This window comes from Dama dama, chromosome 30, assembly GCF_033118175.1.
Source record: "Dama dama isolate Ldn47 chromosome 30, ASM3311817v1, whole genome shotgun sequence".
Taxonomy (NCBI): domain Eukaryota; kingdom Metazoa; phylum Chordata; class Mammalia; order Artiodactyla; family Cervidae; genus Dama; species Dama dama.
In genome coordinates, this window is record NC_083710.1 from 25,061,807 (window position 1) to 25,080,349 (window position 18,543).

Genomic DNA, 18,543 nt, shown 5'->3' on the forward strand with positions numbered 1-18,543 from the left:
TTGCTTTGAAGACTAACAAGATTGACAACACTGTTTTTTAAATAAGAGTATTGAAAAAAATTTAAGTTAAACTTTATGTCTTGAGTGAAAAGGAGCAATTGATTTGGAGCAAAATATAAGAGAGGGAAGCTTATCTTTTTCAATAATGTGAGCTCACTGATGCTGAGGATCAATTTATTTTTTAGTGCCCATTCACATTTAACAATAGTAATCTCATTTACTATTTGCTCCAGAGACTTTAAGATTTACTTACAGTAATAAAGATTTTATGAATTTGAATCACAGAGGATCCCAATATTTTATGCAAGAATAACACTATCTCATCTAAATCAACTCCATTTCAACTTCAAATTTCTAATCAGTGCCTGGTCACTTTTTGGGCACTGAGATCAGGTACCTTAGCCCTGTCCTTACTTTCTCCATCTTCATCCCATGCAACCATCTGATAACCTGTTGAGTCTCTCTTCGAAACATTCCTCATAGCATCTATATCTATTTCTCTCTGACTCCCCACCTAAAATACTATTCATGATTCAGACTACCTCCATTATTACAGTAACTTTATGCATTAGAAAGTTGGTTAAAAAGCAATGAATTAAGAAAGAATTCAACCTTGAAGCCTGGGAAAAGGAGACCTCAAATGCAATAAGTTAGAAAATATATATTAAATAAAAGGCTGAGGAATATTACACAAATGAAGGAACAAACTAGGAACACAAAAGTCCAAAAAATGAAGAGGAAATAGGCAAACTACCTGAAAAAGAATTCAGAATAATGATAGTAAAGATGATCAAAAACCTTGAAAACAAAATGGAGAAAATGCAAGAATCAATTAACAAAGACCTAGAAGAATTAAAGAATAAACATAGAGAGACAAACAACACAATTACTGAAATTAAAAATACTCTAGAAGGAATCAAAAACAGAATATCTGAAGCAGAAGAACAAATCAGTGAGCTGGAAGATAAAATGGTGGAAATAACTTCTGAAGAGCAGAATAAAGTAAAAAGCATGAAAAGAACTGAGGACAGTCTCAGAGACCTCTGGGACAATATCAAACACACCAACATTCAAATTATAGGGGTCCCAGAAGAAGAAGAGAAAAAGAAAGGGTATGAGAAAATTTTTGAAGAGATTATAGTTGAAAATTTCCTCAACATGGAAAAGGAAATAGTCCATCAAGTCCAAGAGGCACAAAGAGTCCCATACAGGATAAACCCAAGGAGAAACATGCCAAGACACATACTAATCAAATTAACAAAGTCTAAACACAAAGAAAGAATATTAAAAGCAGCAAGGGAAAAGCAACAAGCAAAATACAAGGGAAACCCCATATGTTTAACAGCTGATCTTTCAGCAGAAACTCTGCAGGCCAGAAGGGAATGGCAGGATATATTTAAAGTACTTAAAGGGAAAAATCTACAACCAAGATTACTGTACCCGGCAAGGATCTCATTCAGAATTGATGGAGAAATAAAAAGCTTTACAGACAAGAAAAGTTAGGAGAATTCAGTACCACCAAACCAGCTTTACAACAAATGTTAAGGGGACTTATATAGTCAAGAAATACAAGAGAAGGAAAAAGATCTACAAAATCAACCTGAAACAATTAACAAAATGGCAATAGGAACATACATATCGATAATTACTTTAAATGTAAATGGATTAAATGTTCCAACCAAAAGACAAAGACTGGCTGAATGGATACACAAACAAGACCCATATATATGCTGTCTACAAGAAACCCACTTCAGACCTAAAGACATATAGACTGAGAGGATGGAAAAATATATTCCATGCAAATGGGAAGCAAAAGAAAGCTGGAGTAGCAATCCTCATATCAGACAAAACAGACTTAAAATAAAGAAGATAACAAGAGATAAGGTAGGACACTACATAATGATCAAGGGATCAATACAAGAGGAAGACATAACAATTGTAAATATATATGCACCCAACATAGGAGCACCTCATACATAAGAAAAACACTAACAGACATAAAAGGAGAAATTGACAGTAACACAATAATAATAGGAGACTTTAACACCCCACTCACACCAATGGACAGGTCATCAAAACAGAAAATTAATAAGGAAACACAAGTCAAATGATACATTAGATGAGATGGATATCATTGATATCTTCAGGACATTCCATCCAAATGCAGAAGAATACACCTTCTTCTCAAGTGCAAATGGAACATTCTCCAGGATAGACCACATCTTGGGTCACAAATCAAACCTCAGTAAATTTAAGAAAATTGAATTCGTATCAAGCATCTTCTCTGACCACAATGCTATGATACTGGATAAAAACTGTAAGGAACACAAACACATGGAGATTAAACAACACGTTTCTAAATAACCAACAGGTTACTGAAGAAATCAAAAGGGAAATCAAAAAATTTCTAGAAACAAATGACAATGAAAACATGACAACTCAAAACCTATGGGATGCAGCAAAAGCAGTTCTCAGAGGAAAGATTATAGCAATACAATTCTACTTCAAGAAACAAGAAAACATCGAACAGACAACCTAACTTTACACCTAAAACAACTGGAAAAAGAAGAACAACAACAAAAAAAAAACACCCCAAAATTAGTAGAAGGAAAGAAATCATAAAGATCCAAGCAGAAATAAATGAAAAAGAAATGAAAGAAACAATAGTAAAGATTAATAAAACTAAGAGCTGGTTCTTTGAGAAGATAAACAAAATTGACAAACCTTTAGCCAGACTCATCAAGGAAAAAAGAGAGAAGAATCAAATCAACACAATTAGAAATGAAAAAAGAGAGGTTACAACAGACAATGCAGAAATACAAAGGATTATAAGAAACTATTATGAACAACAATATGGCAATAAAATGGATAACCTGGAAGAAATGGACAGATTCTTAGGAAAGTTCAATCTTCCAAGACTGAACCAGGAGGAAATAAAAATTATGAACAACCCAATTATAAGCACTGAAATTGAAGCTGTGGTCAAAAATCTTCCAAAAAACAAAAGCCCTGGTTTCACAGGAGAATTCTATCAAACATTTTGAGAAGAACTAATGCCTATCCTTCTAAAACTCTTTCAAAAAATTGCAGAGGAAGGAACACCTCCAAACTCATTCTACGAGGCCACCATCACCCTGAAAACCAAAACCAGATAACCTGATAACAACACAAAAAAAGAAAACTACAGGCCAATATCACTGATGAACATAGATGCACAAGTCCTCAACAAAATTTTAGCAAACAGAATTCAGCAACACATCAAAAAGCTCATACACCATGATCAAGCTGGGTTTATTCCAGGGATGCAAGGATTCTTCAGTATACACAAATCAATCAATGTGATATACCATATTAACAAACTGAAAGATAAAAACCATATGATAATCTCAATAGATGCAGAAAAAGCCTTTGAAAAAATTCAGCACCCATTTATTATTAAAACTCTTCAAAAAATAAGCATAGAAGGAACATACCTCAACATAGTAAGGGCTATATATGATAAGCCTACAGGCAAGCATTATTCTCAGTGATGAAAAACTGAAAGCAATCCCCCTAAGATCAGGAACAAAACAAGGGTGTCCACTTTCACCACTATTATTCAACATAGTTCTTGAAGTCCTAGCTACAGCAATCAGAGAAGGAAAAAGAAATAAAAGGAATCCAGATTGGAAAAGAAGAAGTAAAGCTCTCACTGTTCACAGATGACATGATATTGTACATAGAAAACCCTAAAGGTAGTATCAGAAAATTACTAGAGCTAATCAGTGAATTTAGCAAAGTTTCAGAATACAAAATCAATACACAGAAATCACTTGCATTTCTATATACTAACAGTGAAAAATCAGAAAGAGAAATTAAGGAATACCAAACACAATCTACAGATTCAATGCAATCCCCATCAATTTACCAGTGACATTTTTCACAGAACTGGAACAAAAACTTTCACAGTTCATAAGAAAACACAAAAGACCCCGAAAAGCCAAAGAAGTCTTGAGAAAGAAGAATGGAGCTGGAGGAATCAACCTCCCTGACTTCAGATTACACTACAAAGCTACAGTCATCAGAACAGTATGGTGCTCGCACAAAAACAGAAACATACACCAATGGAACAAGACAGAAAGCCCAGAAATAAACCCATGCACCTATGGGTGCCTTATATTTGACAAAGGAGGCAAGAATATGCAATGGGGTAAAGACAGCCTCTTCAGTAAATGGTGCTGGGAAAACTGGACAGCCACATGTAAAAGAATGAAATTAGAACACCTCCTAACACCATACACAAAGATAAACTCAAAGTGGATTAAGGACCTAAATGTAAGATCAGAAACTATAAAACTCTTAGAGGAAAACAAAGGCAGAACGCTCGATGACATAAATCCAAGCAAGATCCTCTATGACCCGCCTCCTAGAGTAATGGTAATAAAAACAGAAGTAAACAAGTGGGACCTGATTAAACTTAAAAGCTTCTGCACAGCAAAGGGAACTACAGGCAAGGGGAAAAGACAACCCTCAGAATGGGAGAAAATAATAGCAAATGAAACAACAAAGAATTAATTTCCAAAATACACAAGCAATTCATACAACTCAATACCAGAAAAACAAACAACCCTATCAAAAATTGGGAAAAAGACCTAAACAGACATTTCTCCAAAGAAGACATACAGATGGCTAACAAACACATTAAAAGATGCTCAACATCGCTCATTATTAGAGAAATGCAAATCAAAACCACAATGAGATATCACCTCAGACCAGTCAGAATGGCCATCATCAAAAAGTCTACAAACAATAAACGCTGGAGAGGGTGTGGAGAAAAGGGAACACTCTTGCACTGTTGGTGGGAATGTAAATTGATATAGCCACTATGGAAGATGGTATGGAGAATCCTTAAAAAGCTAGGAATAAAACCACCACATGACCCAGCAATCCCACTCCTGGCATATATCCTGAGGAAACCAAACTTGAAAAAGACACATGTATCCCATTGTTCATTGCAGCACTATTTACAATAGCTAGAACATGGAAGCAACCTAAATGTCCATCAACAGATGAATGGATTTAAAAAGTTGTGGTTCATATACACAACGAAATATTACACAGCCATAAAAAGGAACACATTTGAGTCAGTTCCAATGAGGTAGATGAACCTAGAACCTATTATACAGAGTGAAGTCAGTCAGAAGGAGAAAGACAAATATCATATTCTAATGCATATATTTATACGAAATCTAGAAAAATAGTACTGAAGAATTTACTTAAAGGGCAGCAATGGAGAAACAGACATAGAGAATAGACTTGTGGGCATGGGGAGAGGGGAGGAGAGGGTGAGATATATGGAAAGAGTAACATGGAAACTTACATTATCATATATAAAATAGATAGCCAATGGGAATTTGCTGTATGGCTAAGAAACTCAAACAGGGGCTCTGTATCAACCGAGAGGGGTGGGGTGGGGAGGGATATGGGAGGAAGGTTCAACAGGGAGGGGATATATATGTACCTATGGCTGATTCAGGTTGAGGTTTGACAGTGTAAAACAACAAAATTCTATAAAGCAATTATCCTTCAATTAAAAAAAATTTTTTTTAAAGCAATGAATTAGGAATCTTAGAATGACTAAATAAGGGGACAGGATGGGTCTTGTTGTTGGTTTTTGGTCTTTAAGTCGTGTCAGACACTTTGTGACCCAATGGACTATGGCACACCAGGCTCCTCTGTCCTCCAGTATCTCCTGGAGTTCGCTCAAATTCATGTTCATTGAGTCGGGTATGCTATCTAACCATCTCATCCTCTGCTGCCCCCTTTCTCTTTTGCCTTCAATCTTTCCCAGCATCAGGATCTCTTCCAATGAGTTGGCTTTTCAAATCAGGTGGCCAAAGCATAACAGCTGACTTGCAAACAAGTCACTGAAAAGCAGTTTACTGAAAAGCTCTATCCACAGGACTTGTCTTTATTTGACCTAATGTAATGCTTAGTTTATGCAAACAATCCTAGTCTTGAGGCATTTGTCCAAAAAAATAAAAAAAAGAGTGTCATTGTTTAATATCACAGCTGCCTGAGGCAGTGTTACTAGCTTGGGATAGTAAGAGGCTGACCAATAATTTAAGAATAACTGGAGAATAAGATAGAAGCTTTATAAAGAATTCTGAGATATTTCTGGGAATCTGGAAGGTCACAAGCATGTGAGTGTGCACATGCCCAAAAAAGACCTGAGGAGGCTGTAATTCCATACCTCAGATTGCCCTTGAGGTCCTGCATAAGCAGGAAGTGTAGGCTAAGGCAAGGATTGTAAACAGCCTGCATGAGCATTTAAGGCATGTCCCAACACATGCATGCACATGTGTACACACACACACACACACACAAAGGAAGGGAGACTAATCAGTTCAGAAAGAGTTCTTAGTTCAATCATTAGTTGACCACTAAGCATCAAGCAGACTTCAGTGGCCATGGGCAACAAAAAATACAGACTTTATAGAGTTAGTCCAGGAAAAGTCACTAAACAAACAAATAGTAATAACAAAAACACAACTTGATGAGGGGGAAATCTCATTTCCAGAATTATCACATTGTGATATTTAAGATTATATTATTTTAAATGTTCACTTTTTAACAAAAACTTTCATGACATGCAAAGAAACAAGGAAGAATGGCTCATACTCAGAGGGGAAAGGGAGTCAATAGAAACTATGATTCTGAGTTATTTTCTTTTTGGTTAAAAACTGCCTCTGAGGAAGTGCAAATGTTAACTTACTAGACCAAGACATGAAACAGCTGTTATAAATGTGATCAAAGGACTAAAAGAGACCATGCCTAAAGAATTAAAGGTAAGCATGAGAATGATGTATCAATAAAGAAAATTTATTTTTTTTAAAAGAACCAAATAGAAATTCTGGCCTTAAAAATGAAAAACAGAGGGGCTCACAGCAGATTTGAACTGGCAGAAAGAAGAATCAGTGAACTTGAAGATGGGTCAATTAAGATGATCCAGTCTAAGCAACACAAAGACAAAAGAGTGAAGAGAAATGAACAGAGCCTCAGAGATCTGTGGGACACCATCAAGCTACATATGATAGGGATACATATGTGTGATAGGAATCCTAGGAGGAAAGGAGAGAAAGAAAGAGGAAGAAAGGATATTTGAAGAAATAGCCATAAACTTCTCAAACATGAGGGAAATCTGCATCAAATCTCTTCATCTAAGAAGCTCCACAAACTCGAAGCAGTACAAACCCAAAGAGGCCCACATTTAGACACAGTGCAGTCAAACTGTCAAAAGAAGAAAAGAGGGAATCCTGACAGCAGCAAAAGAAATGATTCATTACATTCAACCCTCTCCCCAGTCCACTGAAACGTTATTCCCTGGAAGACTGCTCCTGGACACAATCCAGGTAGAATGTGAGGTAACAATCATTTGCAAGTCATCAACAATGCCAGCCTATTGATGAAGTCAAAGATGGAAGACAAAGTCTTTCCAGGTTCTTCCTCTGCTCTTCAGAGTTTCTCATTTAGGGTCCCATCTGGGCCCTCTCTACCCTGTGAGTCAGGACTGAGAGGACATAGAGGGGTCTTTGCAAACAGTGTTGGGGAGCCTGTCAAAGTGACATCACTAGAGATCTGATGTGACAGTGACTGCCTGCCCTCTGAGGGCTACAGAACTTGCCCAGTTGGGAAACAGCTAAGCAGTAAGTAACTGTTGGCTTTAGATTGGGTAGGGTTAGTTCTAAACATAGAGTGATATATAACATTTCCTTTAAAAGTAAGTTCCTAGCCTTGACTTATAAGATTGAAGATTAGACATGTGTCTCTGACTCATGTTTTTATACCCATATAGACACACATTTACAGTTTTATACTGTACTTTATATCTAAATGGGCATCTATGTATTTGACATGGTACTTATTTTATCTCTTTCTCAAAGATAATTGAAGTGGTAATAAGGGAGACTTTGGGGATAAATTTTTTCCAATATTTTAACCCAGAAAGACTGCCATTCAGTCAGCTGATGTTTAGTGAACATCTATTACACACCAGACATGCTAAACGCAGCAGACAGATGGGAGATGAAGTGTTTCTAGCAGGAAGGTGGCAGGAGAGGCTGAGGTGGGGTGGGTAGGGAGGATGTTTGCTCAGTCTGAACTTGGTGGAGGAGTTTCAGGTTTCAGGAGAAGCTGCCTAAGAGAGGGGACTCCTTATCTGAGTCTTGAAGTGTTACCTGAATGAAGGGAAGTGGATTTGGGCAAGACTATCCAGGGAGAGAGTACAACATGGCATAGAAGCAGGGAAAACTCAACATTTGAGGAATTCCAGGTGACCAGAACACAGGTGTCAAGGGAGATGGCTGAGAGGTAAGGCTAAACTGTTTGTAGGGGTGGATCATGACTGTCCTGGCATGCACTGTAAGAAGACTGAAAATGATACAAAATAGTAACTATAGTCATCCTTATTTCCTATTTGTTGAGGACTTGCTTGTGTCAGGCACTGTACTTGGCACTCAACATACCAATTTATTCCCCACAAGAGCCCAATGAGGTAGGTTCTGCTTGAAATGGATAAAATATATTCTGTTGGGAAAAGGAGTCCACAAAGAGCCTAGAACCATCAGGGAAGTGGCAGGAGAACATAATGGCCTGGCGTTATAGACGTCAAGAGGGAAGGAGTTTCAAAAAGGATTCATGTCCAGTGCTGCCAAGAGGTCAGTAAGGTAAGGACTGAAAACTAGTGGGTCACTGATGATCTGAAGAGAGAACATTTTGGTCAACTTAGGGGGCACAAGATTGCTGAAGGACGATGGTGCAGATGCAATACAGGAATGGGGATGGCGGTTGTCAACTGCTCTTTTAAGAAGACTATTTAGAGAGAACTAGCAATAGGGAGTCAGAGAACCTTGTTTCGGAGGGGTTGCTGTGTTGGTTGGTTTTAAGATGAGGCAGACTTGAGCATGTGTTCGTGTGCTGAGAGGTCAGATTGAGCAGAGGGCAAGATGTGGATGACTCATGAGTTGAGGCATCGCTGATGAAACTAAGGTCACCATGCAGTTGGGAGGAGATGGGGGAAAGCCTAGCCTTGCAGAAGGCATTCAAGATGGAGGTGGATGCCTAGAGAGTGAGCTGGAGGGGAGTTCCAGCTCACGGACCTCTGTTTTCTCCACAATGCTTCTAGGAACAAGAGGTGCCCCTGAATACTTTTCTTATGATGTGTGTATTTCTACAAAACACTTGTCCAGTGAATGTCATCAGCAGATTTCCCCTGCTGCTCCCCACGTGGGGAGTTAGATTCAGGGCGAAACTGTGTACAGCGGGCCCTCGGTGCTCACCGACCTTCAGTACGTAGTCTGCTCTCTTCTCAAGGGACTCCGTGCACTGGGCCAGCTCCCCTGAGTTGACTTCTCCACTCAGCTTTGCGTTCTCTCTTCATTAAGGCAGACACGCTCGGGGTCTTTGAGGAGACCAGCCCTAAAAGTAGAGCCCACTAAAAGCAATGACTGATGTTAGACCTGCAAAAAGTGTGAGGCCAGAAAGAGTCACAAAATAACACCTGGGGATCACATCGACGGGGTGAAATGTAGAACTGGGTGGTTATTGGTATCTATGGCATAAAGGAAAGAGGAATTTATTAAACTGTTTCAAGCGAATTCTCTAGCTTGTGCAAACATTGCTTATGGAATAAGAAATAAAACTCTAGTGTCATTTGGAAGGTGGTCACTTTCTGCATTGGGAGATGTACAGAAAATGCTGCAGAAGAAAGACAGAGAAGCCTGCACAAATGTTTACTATGCAGGGGACTCACTGGGGACAGACAGGTCCCACACAGAAAAGAAGACTTCTGTAAACTTCGTTTTGTTGTCTTTTGAAAAATAGATTATTGTCTTCAGTGATAACGTCCAATGTTTCTACACGTGTTTCTTCGTGTTGGTGTCTATATTTTCCTTTAGCTGTACGGTTGCATGAGGAGGGAAGATTTCATTTGAAATTAGTGACCAAGTTGCTAAATATTTTTGCTATCAGTTCAATGCTGGATATGAATGTCATCTCTCCCTTTCACACACACACACACACACACACACACACACACACACATGCTGGCTATGTGTTCTTTCCTTCTCCCTCACTCCCTGCTCCTGAGTCAGAAAGTAGAAAAAGAGGGAGAAAGTCTGCAAATCTCCTGAAAGGACTCACGATGCTCCGTGGTGTTGTGGTGCTTGGCAAGGCCCACTGTGTGAGGCTAGACCCTGGAGGATGCTTCGAGAAAGCTTGACGTCGAAATTCAAGCCCTTGTCTTCCCTGCACTCTAACTGCTGTCCCATATTCAGACCTTTTCCTCGTCTCTCAGCCCACCTTTGTTACCGGCATTTTTGTGGATGGTTCTGATACCTGATACATCAGATAACGGCAGTGTGTGGAAGTCTCCTCCCTCATTCCTTCCTTCCTTCTTTCCTCCCCAATATCTTATTTCTTCCTCCCTCCCAAGCTTTTATTTCACTGTGAAATACAGTGCATTTACTGGAGCATATAAAATATCCATAGACAACTTAGCACTTTTTAAAAAATAATGAATAAACACACCAGTGCCACCAAATAAAGAAATGGAATATGACTACTAGCCCCTCAGAAGCCCGCTCATTTACCCACCCAATCACGACCCCTAGTATCCTACCTCCCCAACCCCTCCCTCACACACAAGTAATTACTATCTTTTTAAATTTTTATTTTATATTGGAGTTGATGTGGTAGGTTCAGGTGTATAGCAAAGTGGATTCAGTTATACACATACATATCTCTATTCTTTTTCAGATTCTTTTCCCATATAGGTTATTATAGAATATTGAGTAGAGTTCCTTGTGCTATACAGTCAGTCTCTGTTGGTTACCTATTTTATGAATGTGTGTTAGTTGTTCAGTCATGCCAGACTCTTTGCAACACGATGGACTGTAGCCCTGCAGGCTCCTCTGTCCATGGGATTCTCCAGGCAAGAATACTGGAGTGGATTCCCATTCCCTTCTCCAATTTTACACACACTGGTGTGTACATGTTAATCCCAACCTCCTAGATAATTACTATCTTGATTTAATGGGATTTACTCCCTTGCTTGTCTCTTTTGTGTTATCCCCTAAGTATATTGCCCTAAACAATAGAATGTAATTTTGCCTGTTTGAAAAATTTTCCTTCAAAGTCTGAACCAGCTTCTTTCTTTCAGCATTCTGTTTACAAGGTTCATCTACATGGTCACATGTAGCTATGCTCTCCATTGCACGAACAGACCACTACATTTGAACTCCATGTTATTGCTAGGGTCACTGGATTGCTTACATTGTTGGGCTCTATGAACAGAACTGCTTGAATATTCCTGTGCACATAACCTGGACATAGTTCATATGTTTCCTCAGGGCACATATCTGGGAGCAGACCTGCTGGGTCATAATGTGTCATTATTGTTCACTATTACTGGCTACCGTGTTAACAGTTCCTCTTTCCCACATCCTAGAAAACACTGTGTCCTCTTTCACATCTTGGTTTCAAACTTATGTTCCCAAAACAGACCCTCCTACTAAACTGACTCCTGTAGGTCAAAGGGTTTCATCTTCTGTTTCCCACATGGCTTGTAACAGAGGACATGCACATGTGTGGCCCCCTTCTTTGAGCACACCCATCAGAAGGTTATAAGCAACTCCCCAGTGAGAGGGCCAAAACCTCAGATATATTCTGGTTGATGTAACACAAATAAATCACTATGTGGCTACGGCACTTGATTATTTAAAAGCAAAACAAAACTGTCATATGTCTTAATTGATCATATCACACTTGTGTGCCCTGACATCCTAGTTGAGAATCATTGACCTTGTTGGCCTGTTATTTCAGTGGCCTTGAGCTTTGAAGGTACTGACCACCTCTTCAGCCCAAAGCCATGATCATCCAGCATCTTTCCCTACCAAAGCTTGTCCCTCAAAAATACAACCAGGAGGACAAAGAGAACAATGGTTAAAATTTCCCAATAATGGACCCTCCTACCCTGTTGGTGGGAATGCAAACTGGTACAGCCACTATGAAGAACAACATGAAGGTTCCTTAAGAAACTAAAAACAGAGCTAGCATATGATCCGGCAATCCCATTCCTAGGCATATATCCAGAGGAAAACATAGTTCGAAAGGATACAAGCACCCCATTGTATCCTTGGAGTATCACTGCAGTACTGCTTACAACAGCAGGACATGGAAGCAACCTAAATATCCATTAACAGAAGAATGGATAAAGCAGAAGTGGTAGATACATACAATGGAATATTTAGTTCAGTTCAGTTGCTCAGTCGTGTCCAGCTCTTTGCAACAATGGAATATTACTCAGTCATAAAAAGATGAAATAATGCTATTTGCAGCAATAGGGATGCCCCCAGAGATGATCATACCAATTGAAGTAAATCAGAGAAAGACAAATATTATATGATATCATTTATATGTGGAACCTTAAAAAAAAAGATAAAATGAACTTATTTACAAAACAGAAACAGACTCACAGACTTAGAGAACCAACTTATGATTACCATGGGGTAAGGGTTGGGGGCAGGGATGGATTGACACGTACACACTGCTATATATAAAACAGATAACCAATAAGGACCTGCTGTGTAGAATAGGGAACTCCGCTCAATATTCTGTAATAACCTAAATGAGAAAAGAATTTGCAAAAGAACAGATACATGTAAATGTAAAAAAGATGTAAGATTAAAAAAAAAAAAGCTCAGTAGTGCCACATAGACTCCAAGGCTTGCCCCCTGGTATGCTATATTAAAGGGTGTGTTCTTTCCCGTGTCCCCACAGGGTTGGACCAGCTGACCTGATCCTGGCCAGTGGCCCGGTCCTCCATCACAGCCACCCCGCCATCCTGGCCAACCGGGACTATGTTTCCCTTCAAGGTGAGAAAGTGGATGGGGCTTGCCTGCTTCCGCTCGCTGGTGGTCTCCTCCTCCAGCATTCGCCAAAAGAAATTAATCCACAAGCTCCGGGAAGAAAAGGCCTTCCGCGAGGAGATGAGACACTTCCGGGAGAAGATCGAAGACTTCCGGGAAGAGATGTGGGATTTCCGGAGCAAGATGCGTGCCTTCCGTGGTGAGATCTTGGGCTTTTGGGAAGAGGAGAGGCTTTTCTGGGAAGAGGAGAAAACCTTCTGGAAAGAGGAAAAAGCCTTCTGGGAAATGGAAAAATCTTTTCGGGAAGAAGAAAAAGTCTTTTGGAAAAAGTACCGAATCTTCTGGAAGAAAGACAGGGCCTTCTGGAAGGAGGACAACGCCTTGTGGGAAAGAGACCGGAACGTCCTTCAGGAGGACAAGGTCCTATGGGAGGAAGAAAAGGCCCTGTGGGTGGAGGAGAGAGCCCTCCTGGAGGAGGAGAAGGTCCTCTGGGAGGATAAGAAGTCCCTTTGGGAGGAGGAGAATGCCCTCTGGGAGGAGGAGAAGGCCGCCTGGGTGGAAGGGGTTGTTCCGATTGTGGAGCAGCTGGTGCTGGAAGGTGGGCACCGCCAAGTCAGCGGCAGGCCAAGGTCGCCAGCCTCCTCCCGGGGCAGGGCGTGAGCACAAGAGGCACTGGATTGGGACTCGAGTGGAGTCACACTCAGGGTGACCCCCACATGCCTAAAAAAAATATGCTCTTATTTGTCTCCTGGCTTCAAAAGATCTAATAAAGTCCAGAGGAGAGGTCTGGAAAACCAACTTTTGTAGGGAGGGCCAGCTGCATTTTCCCAGGTCTTGTGAGTCTCCGAGGTCACCGTCACATCCTCCACGGGCTATAACTGCTGTCCCTAGGGCTCGGTCCGGGGACCCGGCAGGAGTGGGTGGGTGTGAGTGGAGGCCCTGGGCTCGCCTTAGAAGAGTCAGAAATGAAGTTGGGGGAGGTGCTCAGACAATGACCGCGAGAGATAGGGAGGGCCAGAGAAGGACAGAGACATATCTGCCTCTGTCCAGTTCTGAGGTAGTCATTTCTCCTCCACTCTGGGCAGTCTTGCCTGGCGAAGGAAATGGCAACCTACTCCAGTACTCTTGCCTGGAAAATCCCATGGATGGAGGAGCCTGATAGGCTATAGTCCATGGGGTCGCGAAGAGTCTTTGGACATGACTGAGAGACTTTTCACTTTTCCCTTTCATGCACTGGAGAAGGAAATGGCAACCCACTCCAGTATTCTTGCCTAGAGAATTCCAGGGACAGAGAAGCCTGGTGGGCTGCCGTCTGTGGGGTCGCACTGAGTCTGACACGACTGGAGCGACTTAGCAGAAGCTGCAGCTGGGCTGTCTTGGAGGCCTGGGGCGGGTGGACAGCTTTCCAGAAAAGGCTGTAGTGGCGTTAACATTTCATTCATGGGTTTTCCTCACCTGGCAGGCTATTTAGACACAGCATCCCTTAATGACTCACTTGCTCACTGTTTCAGGTTTCCACCAAACTTCGCTTCCCATTCTCTGTAGCGTGAGAAAGGGGCGTGGCATTAAGCTGAGGCTCTAGAGCTCCGCCCACTCCCCTTTTCTGATGCTGGAATCGTTGGACCAGGTGAGGCCACCTACAAGGTGTAAGGGAGACCTCCCGCCCCATACTCCTGTTAAATACTCAGGTCTCAGGTACCTGTGTCTGTGCATCATCAATCCCTTCCTTTGTGTTTCTCTTCTTCCACTCAATTAAAATTAAAATGCCCCAGGGAAGTAGAACACTAAATGAATGTATGCTAATGTGATCAGCCATTTACTCACCCAGCTTCTCTTCTGGTGTCAGATTACATATATGGGCATTGATATGGAAGGGCCCAGAAGGTGAGTAGTAAGAAATGTCAAGGCCAACACCTCTTGCTTCCCCTTTTCTTGGGCCTGCCCTCACTCTCATTTTTACAGTCACTTACTTGCCTTTGTGCATCCTTCACTACTTGACAAGCACGTTCACACCTGCCAGCTCATGAAACCTTCCTCACAACTCTGTAGGTTGACAGGGAAGGTCCATAAACCCATTGCACATGTGAAGAAAGAGACCTGGAGAAGCAGAGGGACTGGTTGCAAGCAGAAGGTCCAGGAGGAAAACCCACATTCTGCCAGTTGGTCCCATTCCTCTTCCAGCACAGCCCAGGTCATAGGATGTGGCTTTAGAGCAGTTCAGCCAATGATAGTGTCAGAGCTGGATGAGGCTTAGAGCGCTTGGGGACTTCACTGTGGTTTGGGGTGGTGTTCCAAAAACACGGAGAGAAGAGGACAGAGTCCCCTTGGGTGTGCTGAGCAGACATCCGGGTACCAGGAGAGTGGGCAGCTTCCATGGCTCCATATCACTCTGGGAAAGCTGGGGTTCCTTGGAAGGCCTCTGATCCTCAGGAGTCAGGGCCAGGGCACTGGGATCCACCTTCTCCTTTGCCACACACCCAGACTTGCATCCTCAGCTCTCAACAGGCAAAGATGTCAGTAAGCAGAGGGAACAAGATGCTGGTGTGAAGACAAGGGAGACAGCTAGGGACCCTCTCTGTGACTGAATGGATAGAGCAGATTAACACTGCTGGCGGAGAGTCTGAGGATGAATAATCAACTGGTGAGTAGAGAGAAAACTGAGCAAAGGGAAGAAAGCAACAGTTGTATGATATGAAACAAAGACATGTGCAGAAAAGGAAAAACCACAGTAGAACACTACACGCTCAGCTATGAATAGCATTTACAAGGTTAAATATAAATACTGATTGTGATCTAACCACAGTTACAATGCACAATATTGGAATAAGAGGAAGGATGGGAAATCTCCTTTTTTATTGTGGGAAGCCAGGCTTCCCATGTGGCACTAGTGGTAAAGAACTCGCCTGCCAAGGCAGGAGACGTAAAGAGATGCGGGTTCAATCCCTGGGTGGGGAAGATTTCCCCAGAGGAGGAGATGGCAACCCACTCCAGTATTCTTGCCTGGAGAATCCCATGGACAGGGGAGCCTGGCGGGCTACAGTCCATGGGGTCACAAGGAGTTGACACAACTGAAGCGACTTAGCATATAGCATATATTAGTCCAACATTGAACCCACTCCAGTACTCTTGCCTGGAAAATCCCATGGACAGAGGAGCATGGTGGGCTGCAGTCCATGGGGTTGCAGAGAGTTGGACATGACTGAGCGACTTCACTTTCACTTTTCACTTTCATGCATTGGAGAAGGAAATGGCAACCCACTCCAGTGTTCTTGCCTGGAGAATCCCAGGGACGGGGGAGCCTGGTGGGCTGCCGTCTATGGGGTCACACAGAGTCGGACACAACTGAAGTGACTTAGCAGCAGCAGCAGTCCAACACTGAAAATGCCAAAAGCAGCGACAGAGTATATTATTTACAGCAGTATTTCTCGTTCTTTAGCCTATATCAGCCACACCCTCTCTCCAGCAGCCCAGAGCATCTCTCCTTCCTTGAACTTGAACTCCTTAATGACTCACCTCTGGCACCCGTCAGACCTGGAATCAGGAGGGTTCTCCTCCCCTCGGCCTTCACCTTTGCTGACAGGCTCAGACTCATCCTTCAGGATCAGCCTGGTATCTCTTGCCCTGGGTCTCCCTTCCTGACCCCATCATCTGGGTGGGGATCCCTCTGGGTGTGTCTCATAGCTGAACCCCACCTGTCACAGCACTCACTGGTCACACGGGCTGTCCTCGCTGACTTTTTTGCCTGAATCCTCCGGCAGACTATACAGGTTAAGAGGGCAGAGACAACGCAGGTCTGAAAGCTCTGTGGCTGCCCAGAGATCCCAGGATCCTAGCACCTTTGGAATACACTTCTCATGTTTGGAGAATTTCTCACCTTGTACGAGAAGGCCAGAAATGTATTTCCCAACCTCCCTTGCAGCCAGGGCTCAGATATGCGACCCAGGCTCCACTCATCACTTGCATCCATGCCAGACTTCAGTGAAGAAAAGGAGGCCAGGCAGAGTCATTGTGTGACAGTGGCAGGAAGTGAGTTCTCAGAGGCAGCAGGGCTGAGGTCCTGGCCAAAGGGTCCCTGCCTGGGACAGTGGCTCGAGCCTCAAACCCAAGTCCAACTGCAAGGGCCATCGAGAACTGTGTTCCCGGCAACGTGCCTAGCTGTGTAGCCGCTAGCCCCACTTTCCTCACTGTTGGGGAGGTTCTGTAAGCAACCTAGTATATTTCAATAAATACTCTGATAAACTAGCTCAAGTGTGTTTTATTTTTTAACTAAGTATCAGGACAAGATGGAGAGTAACTGTCCTGCTTTAGGCTTTATTCCCAGTGCCTAGCAAATCTTGGGTAGTTAGCACTCAATACCTATTTAAGGATACAAATGAATGAGTGAATGAATGGATGAGGGAGAACAGGTCCCCTGGATTCAGTGCCCCGGACCCCTGACTTCCCTGAGGGGAGGCATGTGCATGGCGGTAGATGTTTCCAGCCCTGCCCCTTCTCAACTAGGAACCACACATCCAGGTTCGCACCCAGACCATGCAACCCCAGACCCCAGGGGAAAAAAGGACAAACAGCCCCTGTTCTGCAGAGAATAGCGTCCTGAAGACATATGAAATCATACGGGTGACTTCTCTCACTCCTGCAGATGGGTACAAGCACACACCACCACTTACTCTTCTTATTTTTAAACTGAATTTTTTATTTTATTTCTTATGTATTTTAATTTTGACTATGTTGTGTCTTCATTACAGTGCAAGGGCTTTCTCTAGTTCTAGCACACGGGCTTAGTGGCCCTGAGACATGTGGTATCTCATTTCCCTGACCAGGGATCGAACCCAAATTCCCTGCATTGGAAGGCAGATTCTGAACCACTGGACCACCAGTGAAGTCCTGTTTTCTTTTTTATTTTCTTTGCCCATTGTGAGCCCCTCCAGCTGGAAAGGCTGGTTTTGCTCATGCTCAAGGACTGTGTGGTGTGTGCATGCCTCACTCCTCCTCCACGTCTGAAATGAGCTTTGGGGAACACAAAACCATGCTTAGCAACAGCCTGCCTGGGGATCGACTGCTAGGGGGTCACTGCACACCACGCTGTGCTTTTTGCGGAACTCAGAGCTGGTTGCTTAGCAACAAAATGAGATGCTGGTTTAACTAGTTCTAGATCTACATTTTCCTAATCAACACAGGGAAAAGACCCGGCCAGCCTTGAGAAGAGAGAACGCTTGTTCATTGTGGGTGAGCGCTCACTCTGCTTTAAAAGTTGGCCAAAACTTTAGTGACCACACAGCAACAACAGAGCACTGCCCACTGTGTTCGTTACAACTCAGTTAATCCTCACCACAACCCCGTGAGACGGCACCAGCATTAGCTTCAATTACAAATGAGGAAACTGAAGTACATGGAGCCCAAGGTGATGCAATCAGTAAGAGGTGGTATGGATATTAGAACCCGGATTGTCTCTGCTCCAGAACCCAAGCTTTTGTCAACTAAGTTAAAATGCCCCCCTTCTGTAGGCACTCCCAGATGCCTCTGCCTTAAAATAGCTAGGCAGAATGGACATTCTTCAGCCACATAAAAAGTTAAGCTGCAGGGACTTCCCTGGTGGCATAGAATCCACCTGTGCATGCACGGGACACGGGTTCAATCC

At 42.5% G+C, this 18,543-nt stretch overlaps 1 protein-coding gene across 1 annotated transcript; it reads left to right on the top strand.

The window, feature by feature from the left end:
* Positions 1–12,878: 12,878 nt before the first annotated feature.
* CCDC70 (coiled-coil domain containing 70) lies at positions 12,879–13,570 on the top strand. The gene has a single exon (XM_061133277.1). The coding sequence runs from the start codon at positions 12,897–12,899 to the stop codon at positions 13,563–13,565; it is 669 nt and encodes a 222-aa protein (XP_060989260.1). The 5' UTR covers positions 12,879–12,896; the 3' UTR covers positions 13,566–13,570.
* The last annotated feature ends 4,973 nt before the right edge of the window (positions 13,571–18,543 follow it).